The 18,700-nt window shown below is 41.2% G+C and overlaps 1 protein-coding gene across 4 annotated transcripts; it reads right to left on the bottom strand.

Moving 5' to 3' along the window:
- Positions 1 to 165: 165 nt before the first annotated feature.
- Positions 166 to 18,652, bottom strand: rnf40.S (ring finger protein 40, E3 ubiquitin protein ligase S homeolog). 4 transcript variants are annotated; one of them, XM_018239368.2, is made up of 20 exons: positions 18,521 to 18,652; positions 17,114 to 17,327; positions 16,781 to 16,948; positions 16,487 to 16,655; positions 15,341 to 15,565; positions 14,486 to 14,604; positions 14,027 to 14,173; positions 12,686 to 12,760; positions 11,295 to 11,414; positions 11,004 to 11,183; positions 7,022 to 7,157; positions 6,804 to 6,925; positions 6,091 to 6,449; positions 5,358 to 5,475; positions 4,709 to 4,858; positions 2,544 to 2,756; positions 1,859 to 1,984; positions 1,576 to 1,716; positions 1,401 to 1,502; positions 166 to 589 (listed from the first exon to the last, which is right to left on the bottom strand). In XM_018239368.2, exons 2-20 carry the CDS (start codon positions 17,243 to 17,245, stop codon positions 413 to 415), a joined length of 2,979 nt encoding a protein of 992 aa, XP_018094857.1. In that variant the 5' UTR covers positions 17,246 to 17,327; positions 18,521 to 18,652; the 3' UTR covers positions 166 to 412. The 4 variants fall into 4 exon arrangements, with proteins under 4 accessions (XP_018094857.1, XP_018094856.1, XP_018094859.1 ...); XM_018239367.2 differs by having other exon boundaries at positions 18,475 to 18,614; XM_018239370.2 differs by having other exon boundaries at positions 6,813 to 6,925; positions 18,475 to 18,614.
- Positions 18,653 to 18,700: the final 48 nt, after the last annotated feature.

Genomic DNA, 18,700 nt, shown 5'->3' with positions numbered 1-18,700 from the left:
CCTTCTGTAAAGAAGAAAAACATGGCTTCAAGCGGTTGTGTTCCATGTGCCCCAGCGGCTGAGCTCTACTGCATGGGGAAAAAGATAAAAAATCTCTCCAATCCCGTCGCACAGATCCTATCGCACATATTATTCACAACACTGAAGGCTCCAGCAGACAGTTTGGTCCTACAGTTTTCTTTATTGTCCACTCTGAACGGACATTACTTGCCCATTTCTCATCCCTCCAGTTCTTATCCAACCCCTTAAAATGAGGGTTATTGTGTTGAGGAGTAGATCCCAGTCATTTGAGGGATTGCTAGATATCGGGCGTCAGTTTATTTGGGTGACTGATTCCCTGAATTCCGTCACCTTATGGTCCAAACGGATGCACCTAGTGCCAAAGTTGATCTCAGAGACCACCGGGTCACCTTTAATTGATGTAAATCCGGTGAAAATCGTGAGCTCCGAAGGCTGCGTTGCACTTGGGACACTTGCGCTGCCGAGACTCGTATCGGGTCCTCACGCACTCAAAGCAGAAGACGTGAAAGCACTTGATGAGGACGGCGTCCTTTTTCCGTGTGTTACAACAAGGACAAGTGAGTTTGGCCTGAAAGCACCAGGGGGAAGACAAATGTCAGTATCCAGAATTCACTGCAAAGCATTTCTTTCTAACCACCATATTTCTAATACATAATGAAGTGCAATCAGCAGCCTTTCAGCTATTGCTTTAACCTCTTCCTGTCTGTAGTGCTGACCCTGGGCCATTAAGTGACCATTTCCTCCCTCTTTGCTACTTTCCTTTTAAAGGATAAGTAAACTTTTAAAATACGTGAATGCAAAATTGACGAGCGGGCTTTTCTTAGCACTTTTGTCATTTACATTCATTATTTTTTTTTTTATTCCAAGATATTAAGGGATACATGTACTGTTAATATGAATGAATTGTGTTACAACAGCGCCACCTGCTGGTCAGTTTCTGACCAAGTAGTCAAGGAAGTTGTCAGGAGAAAGAAAGAGGCTGCTCTGATGTTCTTCTGCTTAGGAAAGATGTGAGAAAGGTTTCTATTTTTTTTCCTAAGCAGAAGAACATCAGAGCAGCCTCTTTCTTTCTCCTGACAACTTCTTTGACTACTTGGTGGTCAGACTAGTCAGAAACTGACCAGCAGGTGGTGCTGTTGGAACAAAATTCATATTAACAGTACAATTATCCTTAATATCAGGAGAATAAATACACAATTAATGTACATTACAAAAGTGCTTAGAATAGCCCCCTCATTCATTTTACATTCACTTATTTTAAAGGTTTACTTATCCTTTAACTTGACATTTGCAAAGCAACTCATGAATGGACCAATGTGCCCTACACGCCCCGCTTCCACTACCTCCCATCTCCTTAGCCGGCTATTGCCCTTACTCACCCTGTACTCTTTAATCTCCTCCTGTAGGATTTGGTCGGCATCTGCATAAACCTCCATCTTCTTCTGCTTCTCCAGTTTCCTTCTCAGACGAGAGACGTCCTCCTGTAAAGGGACAACTCTATGAATAAAGGAGACACATTCACCAGGCTGGATTATGCAGCAGAATGTTTTTTACCTGAGCTCTTTTGAGGCTGAAGGACTCCTTTTCTTTAGCGCTTCGGTTCTCACATACAAAGTTCTGGGTGTCCCTCAGTGTAACCTCTATGTGCTCCACTTGTACTTTCAGGTCTTCTGCAAGCTGGGCTGCCTCCACTGCCTAATAAACAACATATATGTATATAATTAGCAATTCTAATGGAACAATACAAGGAATGATGCTGTAGCATTAGCAATGAGTCATGGGAAGGGTCAAGGGTCAGTGGTTGGGTCTATTGTGTAAGGGTTGGCGGGTGGCTTACCTTCCTCTTGTTCAGTTCCAGTGACTGCGTTCTAAGCGCTACGTCCTTCTCAATGGAAGTCATAGATGTGTGTAAAAGGCGCTCTCTCTCCTCCAGCTTTTGTACCTGTGACAACTGAGCATCCACCTGAGACACACACAACAATATTGTTACATATACACCCCAGTGTCACCAAGCAGTACAGGCTGTGTCGGACTGGGACACCAGGGGCCCACCAAAAAACCTCAGACCAGGGGCCACTCTCAGTACTATTTTCTTCCTCTCCTCACTCAACCTCTATTCTCCTAGTCTCTTTTTCTTTACATACTATAGTCTATTATTCCATCTATTTAGCCTTTTTGTTCTCATATAAATAGGGAATGACCATGAAATAGGCCAAATGATTAGAAGCAAGAGGGGCCACTGACATCTGGGCCCACCGGGAGTTTTCCTGGTATCCCGGGGGGGCCCGTCCGACGGGCGTAAAGCGAATATTATGGAAAAAGGTGACCTCTAGTATCATATCAACAAACTTTATATAGTCCATAGAGAACAACGTTATGGGAAAAGCAACTGATTGACTTCAGTCAAGGCCAGTGCCCAGTAAAACTCAATACAGAGAGTAAGTATCAAGGGAGGGGATGACTGGATTTGCTGGCGATTCTTTTGACCCGTATGAATGTTTTGGCATGTGGCAGGCACCTACCTGAGTTTTCAGCCCTTGCACCTGCTCAGCCATCTCCTCCTTCTCTTCCCTCAGGAGTTTGTGTATCTGGTTGGATTTGATCCTCTCAGACATAAGTTTAAAGTTGGCGTCGTCCTTCTCACGGAGCTGCTGCATTAGGCGAATATTCTGCTCCTGCATGTCCTCAAATGCCTGGCCCGTCACGTCCATCTCTGACAGTAAGGCCTCCTCCTCCTGCGTTTAGAGATTAAATATATCATATATCACATCCCAGCACTAACCAGAGAGATGTCTAGCCCAATTTATAAAACGGATTTAATTCTACACAAATTTCCATAGACCAATAAAAACAAGCAACTAAGCCCTGCCACATTAAAGGAGAAGGAAAGATACAGAGGCAGATTATTGACAAAAGATTAGCCACAATAGTGCAAGCTATAACACCATTTATTCTGCAGAATACGTTACCATACCTGAGTAAATAGCTCTAGTTCTCTCTGTTTGTTTAAGATAGCAGCTGCCATAGTAGCTTGGAGTGACATCACTTCCTGCTCACTTATAGCTATGGGCTCAGATTACAGCAGGAAAGGAGAGAGGAGCAAACTGAGCATGCTCAAGCCCTAGCCCTGGAGGTTTAAACTGAAAACAGTAAGTCTGATACAGAAGCCCATGAGTACACAATAGAAGGAAAGAAATGTGGTGTTTCTTTTGACAGAGGACTCAGAGCTGCATTACTTTGAGGGTTTACAGGTGTATTTATATAGACCTTTCTGATAAAGCTTACTAAATTTTAGCCTTTCCTTCTCCTTTAAAGGAATAGAGCAATTGCTGTGTTGGGACAGCATCAAATGCTTATTGAAGATCCAGCAGGAATCCAACATTGGGGAACTGACACAAGGAGACCCGGGAAGAACTGACTTAGGTCTTGGCCTTGTTGTCAATGCTGGTGGTCGCCTGGTATAACCCTTGTGCAGGGCCGTACTAAATGCCTTTCCTCGCACCTCCTTGCTGTAAGGAGAAGCATCAGAAAAGCACCTGCAAGTGACAAGAGCTTAAAGGAATTGTTTTGTATAAAAATAAAAACTGGGTAAATAGATAGTATGTGCAAAATAAAAAATCTAATATAGTTAGTTGGGGAGGGAGGGCACATGGGTCATAACTGTTGCTTTTGAATCTGAGCTGAATGCTGAGGATCAATTACAAACTCACTGAACAGTTATGTCCCATGTGGCCCCCCTTCAAGTCGCTGACTAACTCAGAGTTAGAGAGCTGAAAAGCAGGAAGTAGTGTTCTGGCTATTATGTTACACATCCACTCACTCCAGCCTTTATACATTACATTTTTGCCTAAAACTATATATACTATATATAAACAATTTTTTTATTTTGCACAGCCTGTCTATTTACCCAGTTTTTATTTTTATACTAAACTGCTCCTTTAAATTAAAGGAATACTGTCATGAGAAAAAAACATTTTTTCAAAATGAATCAGTTAATAGTGCTGCTCCAGCAGAATTCTGCACTGAAATCCATTTCTCAAAAGAGCAAACAGATTTTTTTATATTCAATTTTGAAATCTGACATGGGGCTAGACATTTTGTCAATTTCCCAGCTGCCCCTGGTCATGTGACTTGTGCCTGCACTTTAGGAGCGAAATCCTTTTTGCAGGCTGCTGTTTTTCCTTCTCAATGTAACTGAATGTGTCTCAGTGGGACATGGGTTTTTACTATTGAGTGTTGTTCTTATATCTACCAGGCAGCTGTTATCTTGTGTTAGGGAGCTGCTATCTGGTTACCTTCCCATTGTTCTTTTGTTTGGCTGCTGGGGGGGGGGAAAGGGGGGTGATATCACTCCAACTTGCAGTACAGCAGTAAAGAGTGATTGAAGTTTATCAGAGCACAAGTCACATGACTTGGGGCAGCTGAGAAATTGACAATATGTCTAGCCCCATGTCAGATTTCAAAATTGAATATAAAAAAATCTGTTTGCTCTTTTGAGAAATGGATTTCAGTGCAGAATTCTGCTGGAGCAGCACTATTAACGGATTCATTTTGAAAAAAATGTTTTTTCCCATGACAGTATCCCTTTAATAACATAATTACTGTGTCCTTACTCATAATGAGAGCAGTATAGCATAGACACAGGAACACTGGGGGTTTGTATTCCCAGCAGCCCTTTTTCTCTTACCTGTTTGGTGGCAGTCAGTTTCCTCTGTAAATGCTCTATTTGTTCTTCAGCCATTTTGATTTTCCTCAGCGCTTCCTCATCTGCAAGCTTTTTCCTCTCCCGCCTGTCTTTCTCCTCGAGAGCTTGCACCCGGACACGCAGCTCCTCCATCTGCAGGGGAAAAGAAGAAGACATTGAGTGAAGACTGATTGAGTGAATGGAAAAGAACAGGATGCATTGAATCCACTATTTGAGATTCGGCCGAATTCCTGAATCCTCCGTGAAAGATTCGCCCAAATACCGAACCAAATTCCAATTTGCATATGCAAATTAAGGTCGGGAAAGGAAAAAGTGCAGAAACATTTTTTGACTTCCTTGTTTTGTGACAAAAAGTCACATGATTTCCCTTCCCACCCCTAATTTACATATGCAAATTAGAATTTGGCTTTGGTTCGGCCAGGCACAAGGATTGGGCCAAATCCGAATCCTGCTAAAAAACGCAGAATCCTGAACCAAATCTAGACTTGGTATATCCCTAAGTGAAATACAGTTCCTCTCCCTCGTAGAATACATGTACATCAGAAGCACCTCTACCAATCACAAAACAGTGACGTAGACTATGTTAGAAAGAGCTATTGCTTAGCATGAATGTGTAGGGAGAGAGACAAACCTCAGCCTTGTTTTTTTTCTCAGCTGCCATCAGCTGGACCTTGTCTCTCTGCTCTTTGGGGGCAGATTTGTACATATCTAACAGCAGCTTCATCTCTTTCTGGCTCTCCTGGGCCTTCCTGAAGAGGAACACAAACTAATCAGAAATGGGTAATTAGAGAAGTGGGGAGGGGGGGAAGTAATGTATTGAATGAAAAGGGTTAATAAGTCTGGTTGGTATACAGGAGATAACAGGGAACGAGTGTGATAGGAGATAAGCTATTAAAGGACAAGTAAACCTTTAAAATAAGTACAATTGAAGTAAAAGTGACGAGGGGGCTATTCTAAGAAATTTTGCAGTATACATTCATTATTTATGAATAACTTTTAATATGAAAGAATTTTGTTCCAACAGCACCACCTGCTGGTCAGTTTCCCACCAGTCTTTCCACCAAGTAGTCAAGGAAGTTGTCAGGAGAAAGAAAGAGGCTGCTCTGATGTTCTTCTGCTTAGGAAAACAATTAGAAACCTTTCTCAAATCTTTCCTAAGCAGAAGAACATCAGAGCAGCCTCTTTCTTTCTCCTGACAACTTCTTAGAATAGCAAAACTCATTCATTTTACATGCACTTATTTTAAAGGTTAACTTATCCTTTAAGTAGAAAAGCAGGCAATCAATTGGCCAAATAAGTGGCAAGGATCACCATGTGGGGGCATCCACAATATGCTGTAACTGGGGGGAAAAGGGTTCACTTACTTGAACTCTGCCCGGAGCTGCTTCAGAACGTCACTGTCTTTCCTTTTGCTCTCGTCTGTTTTCGGTTTGTCTCTATCTCTGTCCCGCTCTCTTTCCTTTTCTTTGTCTCTTTCACGATCTTTGTCTCGTTCTCGCTCCACCTCCCTCTCTCGTGCCTTGGTCCGCTCTGTCTCTTTCTTTTGCTCTTCCTCCTCCTTCTTCACTTCAGGGGTAGTGGGAGTCTCGGGCTCTCGCAGCACAGCGGCAGGGGGTTCTTTCTTCACTTCTATCTCTTCCTCTTTCACAGTAACGGGGTTAGTTGGTTCTGATCCTGAAACTGCAGGCTGAGAACAGGGCGGTCCGCCAATTTGCAATCGCAGCTGAGAAGCAACGAGTGATAAAGAAGGAACCATCAGACCGGCAAATCATCAGTTATAAAGCATGAAAAGGTTGGTGTAATAAAACATTCAGGGCCACACGTTCAGGTGATCAGAGGGAAATGATGAGGCTGCTTCTTTTCATAAATGGTAGTAAACAATGTGGATTCCTCACTTGATAATCACTAGTGTTTGTAAGTGTTGGACTTACTCCTGCCATGTTTTAGGTCTTGGTTTCCAAAACAAATTTTTTCTCAGCATGTGCTTCCTCTTTGTTCCTCTCAATATCACATAGTAGTTTTCGGATCCCACCCATTTTCATATGAACTGTAATGAGTCAAGGAATGTCCCTCTCACCTTGCTCACCTCTGCGTGGGAATCTCGCACCTTGCGCTTGTATCTCTGCACGTCGCCCTTCAGTTGGTGGTTGTGGTTTTGGAGGCTTCCAATGAGATGCCGCATCTCTCTATTAATAGGACCTGATGAGACAAATGAAATGATACAGTAGGTGAGCAAACAGAGGGGCAATATTTTCTTGGGTTTCTACCATGTTCCAATACATTACACACTCTTACCTGCTTGCTCATTGGCTGCCAGGTTCTGCTCAAACTCTATCCTCAGCATTTCATACTCTTTGCGTACCTGGGCGAGCGTATCCTCCAGCTGGATCAGTTCAGTGCGCAGTTTCTTTTGCACAGACAGCTCCTCGCTCTGCAACAACAATGAGCACTGACTGCAACTGCTAAAATGGATTGAGAATTAATCCTGTCCTCCCAGCACAGAGGGAGCACTCCCTTTCTCTCCCTCCACCTCTATAATTAAAGGCCAGCTATTCTCCCAGTTCCCCCACACACTGTGCTCAGTTTGTGGTTGGCACAGGGCAGAGTCATAAAGAGAAAAGGGTTAAGGTACGGGGAGAGAAAGAGGGGTACATGGATCTAAAGGACACCCTCCATTTCCCTGCAGCAGCATTAAAGGAAAACTATACCCCCCAAACAATGTAGGTCTCTATTAAAAGATACTGAGTAAAACAGCTCACGTGTAAAACCCTGCTTCATGTAAATGAACCATTATCATAATAATATACTTTTTTAGTAGTATGTGCCATTGGGTAATCATAAATAGAAAATTGCCATTTTAAAAAATAAGGGCCGCCCCCTGAGATCGTAAGATTCACTGTGTACACATACAAACCACATGTAAGGTCACATGAGCCAATTAACAGACAGAGTTCTGCCTTTTGCTTCAACACTTCTTCCTGTTACAGTTAGTGTTGTAGTATTTCTGGTCAGGTGATCTCTGAGGCAGCACAGATAGAGTCTTGAAATGGTGGTTCAAGGCAAGAGATGTAAAAGGGCGATATTTATGTAAATATATATTCCAGTTTGGTAAGATTCTTTAATATGTCATTCAATTTGATATAAACTATCTGTTGCTTAAGTATTCATTTTGGGGGTATAGTTTTCCTTTAAGTGTCCAATGAAGGGAATAACGCCTCTGTTCCGGCTCCCACTTATCCCCATCCGCCACTAGAAAGACCTTTTCAGTGACAGCAGGTGGATTTGAAGTCCTATGCAAGGAGAGATTATGTGCCAATGCATTTAAGCTATTAAAAACACCACATATACAATCTTTTTGAATAAGAGTGATTTTCTGAGTTAATATTTAAGGTCTCAGACAAAGAATGTTGATAAAAGGAAAAATTAAACTGCTATTAAAAAGGTCATTCACCTCGCTACTTACATCACTTTACTGGGCGAAATCTGCCCCCCCCAGTCTCCCTAGGCAAACTACAACTCTCCATAGCCGCTGGGGGACTAGCTGAACCCAACATGCACATGTACTACTCGTCAGCTAGACTCGTGACATTATGGTGGTGGGCTTCACCGACAGGCTCGAACGCAGCCACTATACTTAAGTCACATTTAGTGGGATCCTCTGAGGCACTAAAAAACCTGCTTCACAGAGGATTAGATATTAATAAGAACGTTACACGAACCATGAAGGCCCCATAACTGACTGGAAATTAGCCCAAAAACACTTCCCTAGGGATAAAACTATTGCTCACAGTTTTCACCCCTATGGTTTAACCCCAAACGACCACATCTCAAAGCCATCCCAGATCCTTCACTCTGGGCACAATTCTAAAATAAAACATAATGGAGACGTAATTGATAGAGGCAAACGTTTAAAGGAAAACTATACCCCCCAAACAATGTAGGTCTCTATTAAAAGATACTGAGTAAAACAGCTCATGTGTAAAACCCTGCTTCATGTAAATGAACCATTATCATAATAATATACTTTTTTTAATAGTATGTGCCATTGGGTAATCATAAATAGAAAATTGCCATTTTAAAAAATAAGGGCCGCCCCCTGGGATCGTAAGATTCACTGTGCACACATACAAACCACATGTAAGGTCACATGAGCCAATTAACAGACAGAGTTGTGCCTTTTGCTTCCTCCCTTCTTCCTGTTACAGTTAGTGTTGTAGTATTTCTGGTCAGGTGATCTCTGAGGCAGCACAGATAGAGTCACGAAATGGTGGCTCAAGGCAAGAGATGTAAAAGGGCAATATTTATGTAAATATATATTCCAGTTTGGTGAGATTCTTTAATATGTCATTCAATTTGATATAAACTATCTGTTGCTTAAGTATTCATTTTGGGGGTATAGTTTTCCTTTAACATTTGAAGATCTCAAAGCCAAATTTAACCTCCCAAGCAAAATGCTATTTCGATACCTACAATTAAGGCACGCCATTACTGTTCAACTACCACACACACCATTATAGACACAGACCCCACAAGGTTAGAAGAATATACACACACACCCCAGGGTTACTAAAGTCACAATTCTACAAACTACTCAGTCTTCCTCCACCACCAATACTCCCTAAACTATACGCCGAATGGGCCATAGATATTCCATCCCTATCACTGGATATGTGGGCAGACGTGTTAGAACATCTTATGATTCTTTGATAAATGTGAGAGACAAAATGATCCAATTCAGGTATCTCCATAGAACATACTTTACCCCACATATATTGTACAACATAAATCATGCTATCCCCGATGTGTGTCCAAAATGCAATCACACCCCAGCCAACTTTATACATATGATGTGGTCCTGCCACCACATGCAAGTGTTTTGGGAAAATATACTAGAGGAGTGCTCAGATGTTGCTTCCATCACACTCCAACTAGAACCTCTACCAATCCTCCTTAATCAGGTAGAAGTCACGTCCCAGTCTCGCAAAATTCGAAACCTGCTATCGGCACGATTCTTATATGCAAAAAAATTGATCGCCATCAATTGGAAATCAGCTCTAGCACTGACAAAGGAGCAATGGACCACAATGGTAAACAATAATATCCCGCTATATAAATTGACAAAGGCGATGGCCAAAAAAATTTGACAAGGTCTAGAATATACGGATGGACAAATTCCTCATTACGCACTAAATAAATCTCATCAACTAAAAAAAAAAGGGCAAGTAGCACCAGGAAGCAAATCAGATATTCCTAAATAAACAATCCACACTGGTACCACCAGACAAGTTCCTCTCAGATAGATACACAGATTAGGGATGCACCAAATCCAGGATTCGGCCAGGATCGGTCTTTTTCAGCAGGATTCGGATTCAGCCGAATCCTTCTGCCCGGCAGAACTGAATCCGAATCCTAATTTGCATATGCATATTAGGGGCGGGGAGGGAAATCACGTGACTTTTTGTCACCAAATAAGGAAGTAAAAAATTTGTTTTCCCCTTCCCACCCCTAAATGCATATGCAAATTAGGATTCGGTTCAGTATTCAGCCAAATATTTCTCTAAGGATTCAGGGATTCGGCTGAATCCAAAATAGTGGATTCTGTGCATCCCTAATACAGATGAATCCTAGGTTTTATGTTTAGTTCAGTTTAGAAATCAACAAGTAGCGAGCGGTAAGGCATATTTTAAAGGGACGTGAACAGAAATACCTGCAATACATTGTTAATCAAAATATGCATTATCTAAAGTCTATATTATACATAAATCCCTGAGACAGATGTGCTTATGATATAAATTAACATGTATGTAACCTTTATTACATCTTATCTGTGCATGCATACTTGTACTTTTGGAAAATTCAATAAAAACAAAAAAAAGGTCATTCACCAAAAAGCTAACTTTCTGTAACATTTTTGTTTCAAATGATCGAATATGTCCTCTGGTCGCTAGGGTCACTTGTTAGACCAGAATGTGGAGATTTGATTGTTCAGGTCATACTCTATTCATCCAGTCCGGCACTCAAACCGTTAAAGGCTTACTATGAAGCAATTTAAAGGACCAGTAACCAAAAAGTGAAAGAGTTTTGGATGAATTTAAATGTAGTGTCTTGTTATCTTACTACACCAACTGTGTGTTTGCTTCAGAACATCTAGTAAAATATATATATAATAATATATTACATTTCAGCACAATACAGGTTCTTTTACAAACTGGAATCCCTTTCCTTGCTCTGAATGGCTATAAGCCTAAATAGTGCCCCAACCCCCTATGTGTCCTACCTCCATGCGCTCAAGCTGTCTCAGGTGGCTGTTCTTGGCGCTTAACAGCACACCGCGGGCCTCATCCAATTGAGTCTTTACTTGCAAAGACTCATTGTACAGGAGAGAGAACTGAGACTGCAGGCAGCGGAAATCCTGTGTGTTCCGTACTGCTTCCTCAGGCAAAGTCCTCAGGTCCAGCTAGAGCAGACAGAGACGAAACCGAAAAAAAGGAATGGAAGGATGAGCAAGAGTAAACAACAAATACATTATATTATGCTTTGAGGTCTAGTCACAGAGCTCACAAATTACCTTTAGCTTCTCCTTAAGCCTGACAGCTGCCTGTAGCTCATTCTGCAGCTTCTCCAACTCGGACATCCGACCGTTTGCAAGCTCCTGATTTTGATCGAGTTCCGCATTCAGCATTTCAAACTAGAGATTAATAGATGGATAGAGATCACTTAGGCATGAAACTAAAGGATCAAAAGTCAGCAAAAAGACAGATAATATATTAGCTATGCTAAAGGGATAGTTGATCTTAAAGGATAAGTAAACCTTTTAAATTTTGTTAAAACAGAAAATGACCAGCAGGTGGCGGTGTTGTAACAAAATTCATTCATATTAACAGTACATGTATCTCTTAATATCTTGGAATAAAAACAAAATAAATAATGAATGTACATTGCAAAATTTCTTAGAATAGCCCCCTCATTCATTTTACATTCGCCTATTTTAAAGGCTTATTTATCGTTTAAAGGGGTGTTCACCTTTAAAGGAAAACTATACCCCCTGAACGATGTAGGTCTCTATAAAAACGTTTTGCATAAAACAGCTCATATGTAAATACCCTGCTTCATGTAAATAAACCATTTTCATAATAATATACTTTTTTAGTAGTATGTACCATTGGGTAATCATAAATAGAAAACTGGCATTTAAAAAAAAAAAAAAAAAAAAGGGCCGCCTCCTGGGATCGTATGAGTCACAGTGCACACAAACTATATATGTTAGGTCATATGAGCCAATTAAAAGACAGAGTTCTGTCTTTTGCTCCCACACTTCTTCCTGTTACAGTTAGAGCTGCAGTATTTCTGGCAAGGTGATCTCTGAGGCAGCACAGAGACCATCCCAAAAAAGGTGGTTCAAGGCAAGAGATGTAAAAGGGCAATATTTACTTAAATATATACCAGTTTAGTAAGATTCTTTAATATGTCACTTAATTTGATATCAACTATCTGTTGCTTAAACATTAATTTTGAGGGTATAGTTTTCCTTTAAGTTCACTTTTAGTATGTTGTAGAATGGCTAATTCTAAGAAACTTTTCAATTGGTCTTCATTTTTTATTGCTTCTGAATAATTTTCCTTCTTACTGTGACTCTTTCCAGCTTTCAAATGGGGGTCACTGACCCCATCTGAAAAACAAATGTTCTGTAAGGCTACACATTTATTGTTATTGCTACTTTTTATTACTCATCTTTCTATTCAGGCCTCTCCTATTCATATTCCAGTCTCTTATTCAAGTAATGCAGGGTTGTTAGGGTAATTTGGACCCTAGCAACCAGATAACGGAAATTGAAAACTACTGAATAAAAAGCTAAATAACTCAAAAACCACAAATAATAAAAAATTAAAACCAATTGCAAATTGTCACGGAATATCACTCTCTACATCAGACTAAAATTTAATTTAAAAGTGAAGTTACCTTTTGCATACTTAGGGTAGTCTGTCCTCCCTGGAAACTTCCAGAACTTCCAGAGATGTGGTATCCAGAATTTAGCTAGTGACAGAGACATGGAAAGATAAGCATCAAGAAATACAGAAGTTAGTTACACATATACTAAAACCTGAGTAAACAGCTCTAGAATCTCTCTCTGTTTGTTTAGGATAGCAGCTGCCATATTAGCTTGTTGTGACATCACTTCCTGCCTGAGTTTCTCCCTGCCCACTCATTGCTGTGGGCTCAGAATACAGCAGGGAGGGGGAGGAAGCAGACTGATCATGCTCAAGCCCAAGCCTTGGAGGTTTAAGTTGAAAACAGGAAGTCTGATACAGAAGCCCATGAGTACACAATAGAAGGAAAGAAATGTGGTGTTTCTTTTGACAGAGGACTCAGAGCAGCTTACTAAATTTTAGCCTTTCCTTCTCCTTTAAAACTGTGGAAGACCTTACATTACAGTAAACAGTACCATGTAAAATGCCTTTATTTGCATGTGATTCATTATGTATTTGTTGGCGAAGCGATGCCATTGTTATCCCATTTTAATATGGCAATGCACACATGGAAACACGGCACGGGTCACAACATTGGACAAATAGGGAGTAATGAGCTCTGCATGTGGAAGGAATTGTTCAGTATAAAAGTAAAAACTGGGTAAATAGATAGGCTGTGCACAATAAAAAATGTTTCTAATATAATTAGTTAGCCATAAATGTAATGTATAAGGGCTGGAGTGAATGGATGTGTAGCATAAAAGCCAGAAGAATACTTCCTGCTTTTCAGCTTTCTTGCTTTGCACTGATTGGAAATCATTAGGGTTGCCACCTTTTCCAGAAAAAAATAACGGCCTTCCTATATATTTATCTTTTTTCCCTATTAATAAATTGGGACCAACCATAATTTTTACTGGCCAGGCCGGTAAAATGCAGACCAGGTGGCATCCCTAGTTATCAGGCAGTAACCAATCAGTGACTTGAGGGGGGGGGGCACATGGGCCATAACTGTTGCTTTATAGTCACTGACTAACTCAGAGTTAGAGAGCTGAAAAGCAGGAAGTAGTGTTTTGGCTATTATGTTAGACATCCAGTCACTCCAGCATGTATACATTACATTTTTGGCTAACTATATTAGAAACATTTTTTCTTTTGCACAACCTATTTACCCAGTTTTTATTTTTTTACTTAACTGTTCCTTAAAAGAAGGCCAAAAATGAAGCCCCAAAGCACCATCCTTACGTGCACCATCCTTACTACAATTCATGTCTTTGTATCGTGGTGCATCACCCAGTTTAGGAGCAAACAGAACGCTGCTTTGTTTATTTCGTACCTGCTCCAGGGCCTCTGCCAAGTGACGGTTCAGCTTCTGTTCATGTTTGCGTAATTTCTCAATGTCCCACTGCAAGTCCTCAATGGTCCTCTCCATCTCGGACACCTTGGTCTCTGTTGAAGTCGCACGGTCCTGGAGCTCATGGAGCTGGCCAATTGTACAATGAAAAAAAAAAAATAGCTCAATGTTGATAGCGTGTTTTTTTCTTCCTCATATTTTTATAAACAACACAGTGAGGGAGATTCTAATCTAAATGTGGCAAATACAGGAGATATTTCTCTGCAGCAGTTTGGGTATTTCACACCAGGGTTAGATAATGTAGGTTACAAAGAGTAGTGATTTCCAATCAATCAGCAGGTAGCATTTACTGGTCACCTGTTTAAAAGCAAACATCTCATCTAATTTATTACATATAGGGGTAAGTGTTATCACAGATCTCTCCACTCCACAATGTCCTACCTGCAGCGAGAGGCGGTGATGCTTCTCCTGTAGCACAGTAGCAAGGTCCTGCAGCTTACGGTCCTCACTGAGAAGCTCTTTGTTCAGTTTTTGCAGCGATTCCCCCAAGTGATCAAACTCTGATAAATAAACAAATAAAAATCAAGGCATGGAATCTTGAAGGAGTTTGTTCACCTTCCAAAACTTTTTTTTAGTTCAGCAGTTATCAGATTGTTCAACATAAATAAAGACATTTTTCAATTGCTTTCCAGCTTTTATTTTTTTTAATTTTCCCAAAATTGAAATGTTCTTGTCTCTGGGGTTTCAGACAGTGATCCAGGCACAGATTCTGAACTGTTACAATTTTGCTACATTTAGTTGATACATTTAGTTGATACATTTCTCAGCAGTATCTGTGGAATATCAGCAACTATTGTATCAAATCTAACAGCTGCCTTTAATGAAACTCAGCAGGGACAAACATAACAAATGTATCAACTAAATGAATCAATTTAGAACAGTTAAAGAGTCGGTGACCCATCCAGAGCTGCTTTAGAAGGTGAAAAAATGAAACTTTAAACTTCAATATTAGAAAAACAATCTCAAATAGAAAGTAATTGAAAAAGTCTTTACTTCTGGTGAACAATCTGAAACCAACTGAACTGAAAAAAAGTGTTTGAAAGTGATCTACTCCTTTAATGCATCACTGAACAACCAATAGTATTCTAGGATTCCACCACCAGCCTCCAGTTTTTGTTTAGTGCTGGTTTTTGATGTCCAACATCCCCCAGCTGTGCAAATGCAATAAACATATGAATGTAAAGAGTTCATTCATTTTAAATCTTTCCTACTATTAACACATTTCTCGTCTATTACCACCACTGTGGATTCGGTCACACAGCTCTTCCATACGGCAGTGGAGCTTGTTAGAACTTTCCAGAACACAGGACACAGCCTTCTTGCTAAACTCCATGCGTTCCTGCAGCTTCAGCTCAATTTCCTCTTTGGTACTGTGGGCTAATGTGGCTAAGAAGGTTAAAGATGAGTCTGGCAATGCTCCAGCAGAAAAATGAGGAGCAGGGGGAGGTTCTGGAGCAGCTGCTGGGAAAAGAAAAAAATGAAAGGAAAATCAGTACAAATTAAATGGCAAAGCCAGAGCAACCTGGTGCTTTAAAGCATAACTCAGTTATAAATCATGGAGGATGGAGAATTATCCATATTAATATGGATTAATATGGTTAAGAGGAAAGATTGTTTGGTTGTGATCAAAAAGAATCACGTTTATAGCACTTCGACCTTCCTTCTAGGTTGGTACAGAAAGGTTGTGTATTAGGCTTCAGAGTCCAATTTTTGAATAGGCCATTCCACCCACAATACACACATTCATCTCAATTACAAATCCAAGCCTCTTGTTTTATCACGGTTTTATCAATCTTTACCCTTTTCAGAATAAAATTCAAATTAAGCACTTCATAACTCTGCCCCACCCTACATCTATGAACTCATCTCTATATACTCACCCAACCCTTTACTACGCTCCTCTACTGACCTGCTATTTTACTCTTCTCTCATTACCTCCTCATTCCGCCTGACTTTCTCCCAACGTTTCTGCTTTCAAAAGATCTCAAACTCACTTATTTAGAGAAGCCTACCCTAACTCTGTTTAACTACCAAATGCAATACCACATATCTCACTTAATTCTGATTTTGCCCACTTCTTTTGCACAGGGCCTTCCTCACCTTTTGTACCTGTATTGGTTGTGATGTATGTAACGCCATATGTTCAACGTATGTAATTCATGTGATTTAAATCTACAAACACATTTACTTTACAGCGCTGTGCAATATGTTGGCGCTCTTTAAATACATGTTAATAAAATAATAATTCTGTCCCACACACTTCACAACCAGAGAGCAACAACAGAACCCAAAATTAACTTGCAAGGACCAAGTTATTCTTAGTTCCCCATAAAAGAACCAAATGTCCAATCCTCAAACCAGAGATTCTACACCTTCCCTTACCTTTGTTGTCTTGAGTTGGTGGGGGTTGTGAGACCTCTGAGCCTTCCTCTGTTTCCATGGCAGTTTCCTTGGCGCTCTCAATTTCCTCAGGGGGAGCATTAGGAGGAGCATTCTGGTTACTTAGCTCGGTATCATAACTCTTTAGCAGCAAGTGAACATCCTCATCCAGCTGCCAGAATAAACCAAAAAAGCCGAAATAAGAAATTAAAAGCAAAACAAAGAGGGAACAAAAATCAGACATCAGATCAGAGAGTGAGTGCTCGCCCATAATGTTTAGGGTCTACCACCACTCACCTTGCTCCAGTAACGGTTCACAATAAGAAGAGTAGCATCATCTGTAGCCTGTCTTTTTTCCAGCTTCTCAATCTTCTCCCGGAGTTCATCTTCAAAGCCCTGTCTCTGCTCTAGGCGTTCAGCTAGTTTTTTGTTCTTGAACTGCAGGACTTTCATATCCATCTCCTCCTGCAGGTTTATGGTATTTGATTGGGAGATTAGTCATTAGTTATATATTGGTGGGACCAAAAAAAAACTATGTAAAAGGGAAAAACTTTAAATCAAATGATGTAAAATTGAGGTTTCAGGGTATTTACTAGAATACAAGTCGATATATAAATGGTGGGTACTTGCCGTTGAGGAGATGCCCCCTAGTCGTATGGGTTCAATTAACGTAGTAGGTGTCTTATCTTCAAGATTCGATTTCTTTTCTGAGGGTCCAGAGCCATTGTCGCTCGAGGCTCGCTTATTTCCGGCCCCCGACATGACAGCGGTTAAATAACAGACACAACGGCACACTTGGAACTACAGACAGTGCCCGAAGTGCCTGCCAATAGCCACTTTACCTCTGTCAAAAACAATAGCTTTTTGTAAGACATGTCACAAACAATGTTAGCAAAAAGGCAACACAAGATTCTTGCCCATCTATGTGCCCCCTTAGAACCTTCTCTCCCTGTATGTGCCCATCTACTACTCTCACAACAATTACTTTCATTCCTTTTCCTCAATCACTCCCTCTGCCTTCTTCTACTCCATCCCCATCTCTGTCTCCTCATCCCCCCCTCCTTATCTCTCTGCCTCCCTCCCCTCCTTATGTCTCTGCCTCCCTCCCCTCCTTATGTCTCTGCCTCCCTCTCTTTCCTATCTCTCTGCCTCCCTCTCTTTCCTATCTCTCTGCCTCCCTCTCCTCCCTATCTCTCTGCCTCCCTCTACTCCAGCCCCAACTCTTTGCCTCCCTTTCCTGCATCCCCATCTCTCTGCCTCCTTTTCCTGCTTCCCCACCTGTCTCCCCTCTCCTGCATTCCAATCTCTGCCTCCTTCTCCTGCATCCCCCATCTCTCTGCCTCCCTCTCCTCCAACCATGCTGCTTGTCTGTCCATGTTCCTGCTTTTTTCCACTTTTTTCTGTTTCCTGGGCAAGCCATGCCTTCCACTTGCCCAAACCCATCCTCTTCTCCCCCTGCATGACCCTACCAACATCTCCAGCATGTCTCATATTCCCTAAATCTGCTTTCCTTCTCATCCCATGTATTCCTCTGCAATCCTTAGAGCTTCCCTCTCTCCCTTGCATATCTCCATATCTATAACTACTTCCCTTGTCTCCCTACATATATCTTCCTTTTTTCTGCTCCCGTGTACTCCTCTGTGCCCTGCCACTGCCCTCATCTCACCCTGGCATAATTTATAGATCTCTTCTCCTCCCATGGACTCCTCTGTGCCCTCTCTACAATCACATGCCACTGTTGTTGGAATGCAGATTATATGAGCAATAAGTGGAGGGCTGCAGGTCGTGTGTGTGTGTGTGTATGTATGAAGATAATGTATCAGTTTGTCTCACACAGTCTCCCTATTTCACACCTATTTATCGCCTGTGCTCTCCCCCGGGCTCAGCAAATTCCCTGTTGCCTCAATTCTAACTCTGTCTCCCTCCCAGTCTGCATTACTTTCTCATCCTTTTTCGTTATATATAAATTCATCTATTTACTCCCGTCTTACCCTCGCCGCCATGTTCCTTTTAGAAATTCCGGATGTGACCACTTACCCTTCACACATGCGCACTGCGCCAACATAGGCATTTCGTCACTACAGGGAAGCCAATTGACAGATCCCGCCCCCAAGTTGCGTCCTGAAATCGTATAGGTCCAGAGAGCTGCTTATTACATCCGATCCTTCTGCCATTGGTTCACTGGTCCGTGAGCCCAACCGCAGTAGCAACAGGTAT

Source organism: Xenopus laevis, chromosome 9_10S (assembly GCF_017654675.1).
Source record: "Xenopus laevis strain J_2021 chromosome 9_10S, Xenopus_laevis_v10.1, whole genome shotgun sequence".
Lineage (NCBI taxonomy): Eukaryota > Metazoa > Chordata > Amphibia > Anura > Pipidae > Xenopus > Xenopus laevis.
This window is presented reverse-complemented; position numbering and strand designations above follow the sequence as displayed.